At 33.6% G+C, this 12,565-nt stretch overlaps 1 protein-coding gene across 41 annotated transcripts in view; it reads right to left on the minus strand.

Moving 5' to 3' along the window:
- The window catches only part of STPG2 (sperm tail PG-rich repeat containing 2), a 533,064-nt gene that overhangs the window by 497,870 nt on the left and 22,629 nt on the right, over nucleotides 1-12,565 (minus strand). For all 41 annotated transcript variants that reach the window (XR_007407755.1, XR_007407756.1, XR_003126915.3 and 38 more), the window contains 2 exons: nucleotides 4,970-5,082; nucleotides 1,514-1,625 (listed from right to left, as the gene is read on the minus strand). Coding sequence is in view for 21 of the 41 variants with exons in the window: in XM_049104919.1 (XP_048960876.1) it covers nucleotides 1,514-1,625; nucleotides 4,970-5,082 (225 nt within the window). In the remaining 20 variants the exon portion in view is untranslated. The remainder of the gene's footprint in view (nucleotides 1-1,513; nucleotides 1,626-4,969; nucleotides 5,083-12,565) is intronic.

Genomic DNA, 12,565 nt, shown 5'->3' on the forward strand with positions numbered 1-12,565 from the left:
CCAGTATAACCCTAATATGTAAACAAAACAAAGACATTATAAGTACAGAAAACTAGACCATTATCTCTCATGATTCTAAATTAACACTTTGCATACTGTTTGAGATTAATTATTATAATTCTATAAAATCAATTATATTATTCTGTTAATGTGTCTTTTTATTTCTAGAAACAATATTTCGCATTGCAGATTGATATTCAGAGGAAGACCAAGGAAATCAAATGCAAAGAAAATTCTTACTGAAACAGTTACTGATTTTCCAGCTGAGAATCACTTACCCTTATTCTAAACAACCCATTTTAAAATTTGTATTCTATTATCTTCAAGGTTTTTTATTTACTTGAATATAGTTGATACATGACATTATATTAGTTTCAAATATATGCATAGTGATTCAACTTCTCTATACATTATGCTATGCTCTCCAGAAGTATAGCTACCATCTGCCACTATACAACACTATTATAATATCATAAACTATACTCCCCGTGCTGTCCCTTTATTCTCATGATTTATTCATTCCATAACTGTAAGCCTGTATTTTCCACTCTTCTTCATCAATTTTTCCTAACTCCCCAAACTCCTTCCCTCTGGTAACCATCAGTTTATTCTATGTATTTATAGGTCTAATTCTGCTTTTTTGCTTGTCTTTTTTAGATTTCACATAGGAGTAAAATCATATGGTATTTATCTTTCTTTGATTTAATTCACTTAGCATACTACCCTGAGTCCATCCATGTTATTGCAAATAAGATCTTATCCTTTTTTATAACTGTGTAATATTCTATTTTCAAGTTTTTATGTTTAAATATAATAATATACTGAAGGAGGAAAAAAGCTCTTCAGTTTTATTTGCCTAACAAGTTGCAAAAGAGTAACCTGAAACATAGCTACAAAAAAATTTAGTGGTATCCGGAGTTTTATATTAATAAATATTTATTATCCAGAAGAAGAAAGATGAAAATCCTACTATGCACAAATCACACTACACCAAGAATATTACACTTAATTCTAGTATCATATTAAAAAGAGAGAGAAAAAAAATAAAAATAAAAAAATAAAAAGAGAGAGAAAGGAAAAGAGGGAAATCCATAAACTAGAAAAGATCCCTAGATAACTTTAAAGGAAAATAAATTACCATGAATTTAAATAAGAATAGCTAAGTGAGGAATATTTGTTCTTACTAGAAAAAGACTGAAAAGGAGATTGAAAGGAAGTCACAAGAAAAAGGAGAAAAAGTAGGCAGCAGGCAGGCAAATTTAGATCAGAAGGAAATTGTACGAAACAGAGTTGTCCACTACTGAAACAATAAACCTTAGGGCTAATGAGTTATTTATCACAAGAGATATTCAAGTAGAGATGGTGATCACTTGCTGGAAATTTTTAGTCCCTTCAATAATATTCACTGAGTAACAACTAGCTACTAGACACAGTAGATCTAAGAGTACTCTAACCTTGTAATTACAATCTTAAATACATAGAAAGAAGATAAGATAGTTACATTTCAACTTACCTTTTTTTCCTCCTGCAATATTATTACTTCATAAAATCGTGGGAGATTTAAGCAATAATTTAGCTGTTGATCTTTCTTGATGTTAATATTTTCATAATGAGGGGTCTTCTTCCTTTAGCAAAGTCAGAAAAATTGAGGAGCTTTCAGCTTCAAATATATATTTGTTTATATAAACAAATAGAAAATTTTACATGAACATTGCCTGCTTCAAAAGTATGCAATAATAGAATCATCTGGGTATGTTAGGCCAATATATTCTAAATTTTGTAAAATGTATTCATTTATGTTGGCTAGTTGTGCATTTTCCAATTCAGAGCATTATAATAAACCTACACTAATAATGACTCCAAAAAAAATTAGATGTGGGATTTATATCAGGAGTTTAAATAAAAAGTTACCCAAAACAGTCTATGTGTTCCATTTAATATAAAACATCTTTAAAATTTCAAATCCCTTGGTATTTCAACTATTTCTATCATAAAACAATCAAAAAAGGGACATAAAGTTCTTTGAAAAATAAAAGAGAAACTTATTTTCACTGAAATTTACACAACCTCAAGAAGAAGAAACTAAAAGTCATTAACAGCCCAAGTTTTAGAGTCAGACAGACTGATATGAATCCTAACACTGTTACCTACTAGCTGTGTGGCCTTACACAAATCACCTTACTTCTCTAAACTCTAATTCTTCACCTGATTGGAAATAGTCACAACCAATTCTTAAGATTGTAATGATTAAAGTAGATAATATAGGTGAAATATTTAATGCCATACATGGCCCATAAGTACACATAACTGAGCTATTATTACTACAAGAATTTTTTTAAAGATCTACTTATTTATTTTAGAGAGAATGAGAGCACAAGCAGGAGGGGCAGAGGGAGAGAAAATCTCAAGCAAACTCTGCGCTAAGCACAGAGCCTGAAGCAGGGCTCAATCTCACAACTCTGAGATCACAGACCTGCTCTGAAACCAAGAGCCGGACACTTAACTGACTGTGCCACCAGGTGTCCCTACAAAAGTTATTTTTAAATAGACTATATTGACTATACTATTTTTTTCCATTTATTAAACAGAATTTCCAAAAAAACCCCATATATTTCCAATGAACTATACTGAACATAAGCATTTTTAAAAACATAAAGAAAAACATAAAAACAAATGCCTAAGTTATATAATTGTAAATATTTTCTTTTAATAATTTTTATAATTCTGACTTGATCAATAAAGTAAAAGGTTAAAAAAAAAAAAGGTACAAAATGTCAACTACCAGATGGAACCAAGACAGCTCCAAATAAAAGGTATGGTGAGGCAGCAAAACCAAAGAGCAGACAAATTATGGAAATGGTGACATAACTGAAGCAGTCTGGAATGCAATTTATATGGATACATTCTTACAAGCAAAAGTGAAAATGTAAATAGAAGAAACACAGGAAATAAAAAAGCTCAAAGAGAAAGTAACATTTAAAAACCAGGAATTAGAATGAGAGTGGGACAGAGTTGGAGAAACAAAAGAGACTCTTAGGAAAAAACTGCCTAGCAAAATCAGAACAACAAGGTTAGACTCTCAGTTATGCCTACAGTATTTGGTCAGAAGTGTAGTGGAATGAAAGGAAAGCAATCATCAGAGAACTACATACCTTAAAAAAAAAAGGTTACTTTTGCCTTATGTTAATTAAACCTCAATAAAATTAATGGGCAGGAGGCAGGCAGACAGACAGACAGACAGATAAGTAAACCAGCCAAACTGAAAGAAAAAAAGGATAAAATTAGAACACTGAATAACAAAAGCACATGTAAGAGGATGAACAGAATGAATTAGAACATCTCGTAGACTTTAGACTTTGTTTCATTTGGGACAATGACAAAAATATTGTTAGACCCCATTAAGCTAAACATCCATATTAAAGTTCTAGTGTACTACTAAAAGAATAAAAATACAAGGTGTACCTCCCTGTTTAGGAGAGTGAAAAAAATGAAAAGAGAATAGGGGATAAATTCCCAAAAACAAGAACCATGTTTTATCCCTTTTATTCTGTTACCATGTGTAGTACTAACACACAGAATTCAAACAATGTTTGTTCAGTAAATGAACATTAGTAAGGGAGTCTAAGAAGAGTCTAAGCCATAACCACCACTGGTATAAAGATGTGTTTGAATCTGTCTAGGAAACTACTTAGATAGGTAATCACTGCGGGACTTCTTTTTTTTTTTTTCTTTTTTTATTTTATTTATGATAGTCACAGAGAGAGAGAGAGAGGCAGAGACATAGGCAGAGGGAGAAGCAGGCTCCATGCACCGGGAGCCCGACGTGGGATTCCATCCCGGGTCTCCAGGATCGCGCCCTGGGCCAAAGGCAGGCGCCAAACCGCTGCGCCACCCAGGGATCCCCACTGCGGGACTTCTTATAAGAAAATTCATTCTAGGGATCCCTGGGTGGCACAGCGGTTTAGCGCCTGCCTTTGACCCGGGGCGCGATCCTGGAGACCCAGGATCGAATCCCACGTCGGGCTCCCTGCGTGGAGCCTGCTTCTCCTTCTGCCTGTGTCTCTGCCTCTCTCTCTCTCTCTCTCTCTCTCTCTCTCTCTGTGACTATCATGAATAAATAAATAAAATCTTTAAAAAAAAAAGAAAAAGAAAATTCATTCTATTAGAGAAAAAGAATCAGACAGATAAAATGGATCTTCTTTAAAAATTGTAATGAAAACAGGTGATAGATTCTGAGAACAACATGGTATTTGCTACTCAACTTAGTCTCCCATGGACCCATGGCTAAGGTCTTAACCGTAGGAGACAGAGAAAGTAAGGCAGAGTTATTTTACCGGAAATGTACTTCCTGGTTAAACTTCATAAATATAAGCTCCAACCTGATGCTATGGCTCTGAACCCCACAATAAGAATGGCTTCTACATCTACCATTTAGTCAGAAGAATGGACACTGGAGCCAGGCACAAATGAATACTGGGTTACCTTCTTTTATATTTTCTCTGATCTTCTGTGTATATTTTAGTATTCAGACACATGGGTTGTACAATCACAAACAGGCCTTGGTTAAAGTCTAGCTTTGCCACTTAATAGCCAAATGATCTTGAATGTTATTTACTCTTTTTGACCCTTGCACTTTTCACCAATAAAATATGGATAACAATAGTAACTACACAGAGACTTGGGAAGGTTAAATGAGGTAATACATGTGAAGCAGATAGCACAGGGTCTGGCTCATAAAAAAAAAGCAATAGTTTTCATATAGGTTACTCAAAAATACTTCTTGGAGTTTTTCATACTGATCTGTACTTACATAACAGCATGTCCTGGTCTAAATTATTAGAATACTTTCTAGTCAAGAACTATATTAAATGTGTGTGTGTGTGTGTGTGTATATTAAAATATATATATATATTGTTTTGTTTTGTTTTGTTTTTGTTTTTGTTTTTTGTTTTTTGTTTTTTTTACTTACTGGCCTATATCATACTGTCCAGGACCAGGTCCTGACTTTATAGGTAACTCAAGTCTTCCCAAAGAGTTGCCAAAATGTATCCCCTTGTATTTCAAAGTTGCACTGGAAAAATCCTTTAAAGGAAAAAAAAAAGTGAAGATGAGACATAGTTTAAATAAGCCAGGAAACAAAGTTTAACTTCATTCAATTCTAAATCCAAAGCAAGGACAGCCTTAGCCAAAGGGGTTCCACTAACAAATACTCAAGTCTTCTCTCAACCTAAATGAATACTGCCATGCCCATCCCACTCCTGAGTCAACCAGGATTCCTAGAGAAGTATCTCTAGTTTTAGCATATCTTCAATCAATATGAACAGCTTTGCTCTTGGCAATACATACACTCAACAATCTAAAATCTTAAGGGCAATAAAGAGGAGCTCCTCATTGTTTAAAAAAGGGAGGGTTGGGCAGAATTGTATGAGTTAGGTAATAGAAAGTCTATTAAAAGTGGTCTTAATTAAATAGAAATTAAATTAATTTCCAGAAAAAAATTCAAATTATCACCAACAGATATTAAGTAATTTCTAATTACCTGGTATTAAAACTATAACATACTCATGTAAAGTTTTCAAATAGCAACAAATATATAACAAACAAATTAAATGCTGCCCCCAGTTCATTTTCTTGTTTGAGGTCCAGATTAGTTCTTTATTGCCAAAGAAATTATTCGCAACATGAGAAATCAACAGTATTTCCTTTGCATCTATTATAATAAATGTCAAAATTAGGCATGACCCTGAAAAGTTCACTATAAAGAAGTTAAAGGATTTGGTTTCATTAGAAATTAATAAAACAGTAAAATATAAGAACAGTAACTTCTCTTATAGAAATTCTCTTTTGTTGACCTAATAGATTCTAAATTGAGCAATCATTCAAGAATTTCTTTAAAAACATTTTTAACTGATAAATGTAAACTGTGATCTACTTACCTTATTCTTTAATTCACATTTATAAAAATATTGTTTTAAAATAAACTTGGATTAATAATTCAATTTATATACATGTAAAAAAAATTAAATCCCCATAACATAAACTTGTAATTTAATTGCATAAAACAGTGTCACTTGTGCTTAAGTATTACTCTTCTAGAACAGTGGAACCAACCTCTCTCAATTATCATTATAAATAATTATTAATGAAATAAATAGCAATATTAGTAACATAAAGTATAATTCCAGTTCAAAATGGTGAATCAAACCCACATCTGGGATCCCTGGGGGGTGCAGCAGTTTGGCGCCTGCCTTTGGCCGAGGGCGCGAACCCGGAGACCCGGGATCAAATCCCACGTCGGGCTCCCGGTGCATGGAGCCTGCTTCTCCCTCTGCCTATATCTCTGCCTCTCTCTCTCTCTCTCTCTCTCTCTCTCTCTGTGTGACTATCATAAATAAAAAAAAAAAAATTAAAAAAAATAACCCACATCTGCCCAACTCCTACAAAAATTTCAAAAATAGTGTATAAAATAAACATAAGTTATCAGTACTAGAAACTAAGAGAAGGTATCATTCACATTCCAAAACTTCAAAGAATTTCTGGAAAACATAGCTCAGCAGAGAGACATAATCAGAAAAAGAACTCACCACACATGAAAAGAACCTCCTCTGAAGTCTATTGATGACCCCAATGAGACAGAAACAAGAGATAAGGATGGACTCTCGGGTGGTAAGTAGGGAGCAATTCTCAAAATTACTAATACCCTTGGAGATTTGTGCCAGGGCCATTACTTGATGTTAACATCCACTCTATTCTTGACTAGCACAGTTGGAAATAAATTAGAAGCACTGCCATTGGCCCCTAATGAGGACAAACTTTCTATTTAGAGAGACACCACTCCAGAAAGTTTTGGGATGCCAAACAAAATCCAAAAAGATCTAGTAGAGCACTAAAGTTCCTTACCATGTGAAATGTCTTTTACTTCCTAGAATTTACCATTAACAACTAGCCCTCAGATGTTACAGAATACAAATACAATAAAACTAAACTTTCCCTTCTATATCCACCTCATCTAAAGAATTAAGGGACCAACACAATCTCTGACAGAACACTGATGTCTCCATGAAGTGAAATGGGATCTTTGTTGATTACTTTTATAGATGTAACCACATAGAGAAACTGGACTGCAGTTTCTCTATAGGTTTCCCCTGTATTGATTGATAAACAAGGGATTGTTTATTCCCTGCTTGGGGGTGGTAGAGGATATTGGAGCCAAGGGTAAAGAAACAGAGAGTTATTAATTATGTTTAAGTAATATTCTGTCATGATTTTAAATGTGTAGTGAACTGATAGGGCAAACCAATCAGAAGGTGAATGTTAAAACTAATCCTATGGGAAGCAGCTAATCATAAGGACCCTCATCCAGAAAGAAAATCTTTTTTTTTTAATTTATTTTTTATTGGTGTTCAATTTACTAACATACAGAATAACCCCCAGTGCCCGTCACCCATTCACTCCCACCCCCCGCCCTCCTCCCCTTCTACCACCCCTAGTTCGTTTCCCAGTTAGCAGTCTTTACGTTCTGTCTCCCTTTCTGATATTTCCCACACATTTCTTCCCCCTTCCCTTATATTCCCTTTCACTATTATTTATATTCCCCAAATGAATGAGAACATATAATGTTTGTCCTTCTCCGACTGGCTTACTTCACTCAGCATAATACCCTCCAGTTCCATCCACGTTGAAGCAAATGGTGGGTATTTGTCATTTCTAATAGCTGAGTAATATTCCATTGTAGAAAGAAAATCTTATTGTCCAAAAAGTGCTAATGCTAAATACTGAAATTTTCTGTGGACTGAATTTGCCCCCTAAGAGTACCCACGATTTATGCCTGTGTCCTGCAGGGTACAAAGAGGCTATGATAAAAACCTAAAAAGACCTCTTTCATTGAACAGAGGCAAAACTCAGTGCTACTTTTAGATCATTCTATTACAATGTAGTACAAAGAGAGAAAGACATTATTCCCTCAACCTCACTTCAGCTCATCAAGCAACTTTAGCTGTGATCAAGTACATTGGTAGAAATGCCCAGCAGAGAGCACCATCTGGTAAGAGACTAAAGTGCCTGGTGGAACAGCAGCTGTCTCAGTGGAAATAGACTTGTTTACGAACATGGTCAAGACAGCCCCTAAGGACTCCCAGAAACACCTGGGAAGAAGTTTGCAGAAGACAAGAAGACCTCTATATCAATAGCAGGAAACAACATACTTATATTTCAGTTATTAACAAAATTGTGACTCTCCCTAATACCCACAATCCAATGAAGCCTGAGAAAAATTTGTTATATAAATAAGCAAGACTAAGCCTTATTTATACTAGGAATATTTCCAGCACTATAAGTGGTCTCAATGTACTTAGATTATTAGTATGTAGATGCCTTTTAATGAATTACAACACAAAGAGCAAACAGATATTTTCCTATCTTCACTATAGATATTCAGCTTTAACACACTACGAAGCTATAACTCTATAAAGCACAAATCAAAGTAAGGTGATATTATCATAAGTAGGTTATCTAATTGATACAGGATTCTCAAGCCCAGATCTTTCTTGGTAGTAGAAGGAACAGATCTATGAATAAAAATTGAAAGAGCTATCCCATCAATATCTATAACACATAGAATATACAATCCTTTGGCACTCCTGAGTATAACACAAAAGGAAATAAGGTAGTTAGATCACCCAAAAGCTTTATATCTGGGGTGCAAGGGCAAATTTCATAACACCTAGCAGAACAGTACAGAAAAACTGGACAGCCTGACTGTCCAGCAGAGCTGCAGACGGTAGTAAACAAATACTGAAAGAAACCATAGCATCCACTAGAGTAGCTGAAAAGCACCCTGTTCCTTTGGGTCAGTGGCAACTCCAAAGACTGCTATACCTTACAAAGCTTTTGGAAAAGAAAGAATGCCAAGCCACAAAACACTTTGCTAAAATAAGTGTTCTAGACCATCTTTCAAATGGAATTACCTAATATAGCCATAGTCATATGAATAAATTCATAGCCATGAATTTCAAAGTACATACACAGTTTCGTGGAAAGAGCAAAATTTCTTCGTTTCTGTTGTATCTTATTTTTATTTAGAAATAAAGTGGAATTTCATAATTGCGCAGATTTTAGGCATAATAAGTACAACACACAAATGTAGAACTCTGTTCCATTATAATATAACCATGTTAAATATATTACATAAGTTATATTTCAGGCAGGGGTATATCTACTATGTTTATTTACTATAGCATGCAGTTGTTTTAAAAAAAGTCAGTATTTTAAGACAGTATTTTGATAAAACATCTCTTACATCTCATTTTTATAGCCTAAAAAATACATGTAAAAGTTTTATATTTATTCTTTTAACACAGCATTTCAAGACCTCAAGCAGAATTGTCTAGGAAGCTTTCTTCAGGTTAATTTACACTGTTGTGATTTTGTGGTTCAACTGTTTTACAATTCTTAAGATAAACAGTAGAAGGAAAGATTATGCATAAATATATATACACACACCATTCAAGACATTAGCAAAATCCTTTTCCTGTATAGACATGAAATTATTCTTCACCTAAACCATGTGAATTGACTACTTCTTATTCACTAACCTCTGACTGCAGAGGTTACTCAGGTAAATGTTCAATCTGAAATTTAATTTAAAAGCCCCTTAAAATTGCAGGACAGAAAATGAAAAATAAATTGATGCACTCTCATCTCTAAATCATACTCTCTTTATGTCAAGAAGTGTTGACAATACCAACTTCAAGGTCATTGTCAACTTGGAAAATCATTAGCAAATAAAATATGACTTAATTGAAGCAAAATCAGCATGGAGCTACATTATTTTAAGTGAATGTTGTAATATAACTTGAAGAATTACTAACTGCCACTCCCATTGACAATAAAATGTATGAAGAAGGGACTATGCAACTTTTCTACCATGTATTTTCCCTAATTAAGCATGGAAATAGAATTTGTGAAGAATTAAAAGTCCCAAAGTGCATCAATTCAAACACTAATGGACTGCTCTCCAGCATGGCAGCACACAGGTAATTCCCAGCATGTTATCATTAGCAAATGTCAGTGTCATAATTCCAACCACTAACTTTGCTTGTGAAATCCACCTCTGAGAAGCAGGTTTCTAATGGATACTTGCGTTCTTCTTAAAAAGAGAGAAAGAGACACTAAATTTTTTTTTGACACTAAATTTTTTAATTCAAATGTTATACAAAGTAACTTATATAGAGAATTTTTCCTTACAAATTAAATATGGCTAAACTTATCATTTATTGGCTAGGGCTTATCTATTTAAACTAGGTAAAAAATCTCCAGCATACATTATTCATCAGTTCAGGAAAGAACAACAATTACACATCTCTTGGATTATTTTCCTAATCCTCTATTAATATTCCATCTAAAAACTGAGCCAATATATAAGATTATCTCAAAAAGCAACTAAAGATACATATAGAATTATTAGAAATTAGGTAAGATCCAAGTGAACATTTACTACAGTATAATTTCATAGTAACCTATAGGAATCTGTATTTTTCTTTCTGAAGGAAAAATAAGAAAATAAATTTTATATGTCAATGTTTATTCATATGTGAAAAATGTTTTGTATATCTAGGTAAGCTTGGAGGCATGGTTCTAGATTTCAAATAGATGATATATTATTCCCAAAAATAGTATATATGAAAAATATAATTTTAAAGACAAAATAACCACTTTGAGATTTAAGAGCAATCAGAGAATTGTTTAAGTCAAAGATCTAGGGCTACTGTGAAAAAGAGCTTAAATAACCTGGCCAAGGACAAATGACTACAAGTGATGAAGCTAAGAAACAAACCCAGGTGGTATACTCCACTACAGTACATCTCCCCATCTCGTAACTTTTATTTACGTTGGATAGAATATACTGATATTAGACCATAGGACTTCCATTAATTTCACTGAAACTTTTACATAATTTATCTCCACTCTTCTTCTAAGCATCTTCCTCAAATATCTAAGATATTGGTACTGTCTGTTGAATTTGACTAATTATTTTGACATTATTACCAGGGATGATGGGATAGTCAAGACCTGGAAAACCATGTATGGCATGGACAGAGCAAAATACTCAAGGAACTAAAGACCCAGAAAGAAACAGGAATTCTCCAAGAAAGGAGACCTATCTGTAACCTACAATGTTCCTTCCTCTCCATATTTCCAGGGATAACCTGGTTCTTCATAAGTATTAAGGTATGAAGCAGTTCATCAGGTCTTAAAAAGAAACTGTACTTTAACATAACGTATCATTTCTACTGTCTTCAGCAATCAAGAGGAAACAAAAAGAAGAGTTACAAGCTAAAAATAATACTGGCTTATGTATTTACCATTATCATTGTTCTTTAATTCTTCATATAGATTTGAGTCACTATCTAATGACCTTTCATTTCAGCCTGAAGGACTGCCTCTAGTATTTGTTTTAAGGGAAGTACAAGAGATAAATCCTATCAGTTTCTGTTTACCTGGGAATGTCTTAATTTCACCTTTATTTTCAAAGAAGAGAATTCTTGATCAGCAATCTTTTATTTCAGCACTTTAAAAATATCATCTCATTTGCTTCTGGCCTCCACAGCTCCTGGTAAGCCAACCGTAATCTTATTGGGGAATTCCTTGTCACTTCTGCTCCTTTTCACATTCCTCTTTGACTTTGGCTTTCAACAGTTTGACTGTAATGTATCTAGATATCCATCTCTTTACATTTATCCTGCTTTGAATTCATTAAACTTCTTGTATGTGTAGATCAATGTTTTTCAACAAATTTGAGATGTTTTTAGCTGTTATTTCTTCAAACATTCTTTTTGATCCTTTATTTTTCTTCTCTTCTTCTGGTATTTCCTTTATGCATATATTGGCATGCTTGAAGATATCCCAAAAGTCTCTGAAGCTATGTTTATTTTTCTTCATTCTTTTTTCTTTCATCAAACTGCATAGTACCAATTGAGTTGTTCCTCAGGTTTCCTTAATCTTTCTTCTGTCAGTTCAAACCCATTGCTGAATCCCTCTAGTAAATTTTCATTTCCATAACTGTACTTTTCAATCCCAGAATTTCTACTTTATTTCTTTCTACAATTTGTAACTTTTTATTGATATATTCTATTTGGTGAGACACTGTTCTTATATTTTCCTTTAGTTCTTTAGACATAACTTCCTTTACTTCTTTGAATATATTTTAAATAGCTGATTTAACAACTTTGTCTAATAAGTCCAACATGCTGGATTCCTCAAGAACAGTTTCTATTGATTCTTTTCCTACATATGGGCCATATTTTTTTGTTCTTTGGATTTCTCATTTCTTTTGTTGAAAATTATACATTTTAGATAATACAATGTGGTAATTCTGAAAATCAGAATCCCCACCACCACCTAAGGGTTTGTTGGTACTGGTATGGTTAGTGATTTTTCTGGACTATCTCTAGATTCTGTATTCTCTGTCATAGGTGTCTACTGAAGTCTCAGTCTGGTTAGCTGAGTGGTCAGGTAATGGTCAGACAAAGGTTGGACTAGGCATTTCCTTAAATGTCTTGAACCA

This window comes from Canis lupus, chromosome 32 (assembly GCF_003254725.2).
Source record: "Canis lupus dingo isolate Sandy chromosome 32, ASM325472v2, whole genome shotgun sequence".
Classification (NCBI taxonomy): Eukaryota; Metazoa; Chordata; class Mammalia; order Carnivora; family Canidae; genus Canis; species Canis lupus.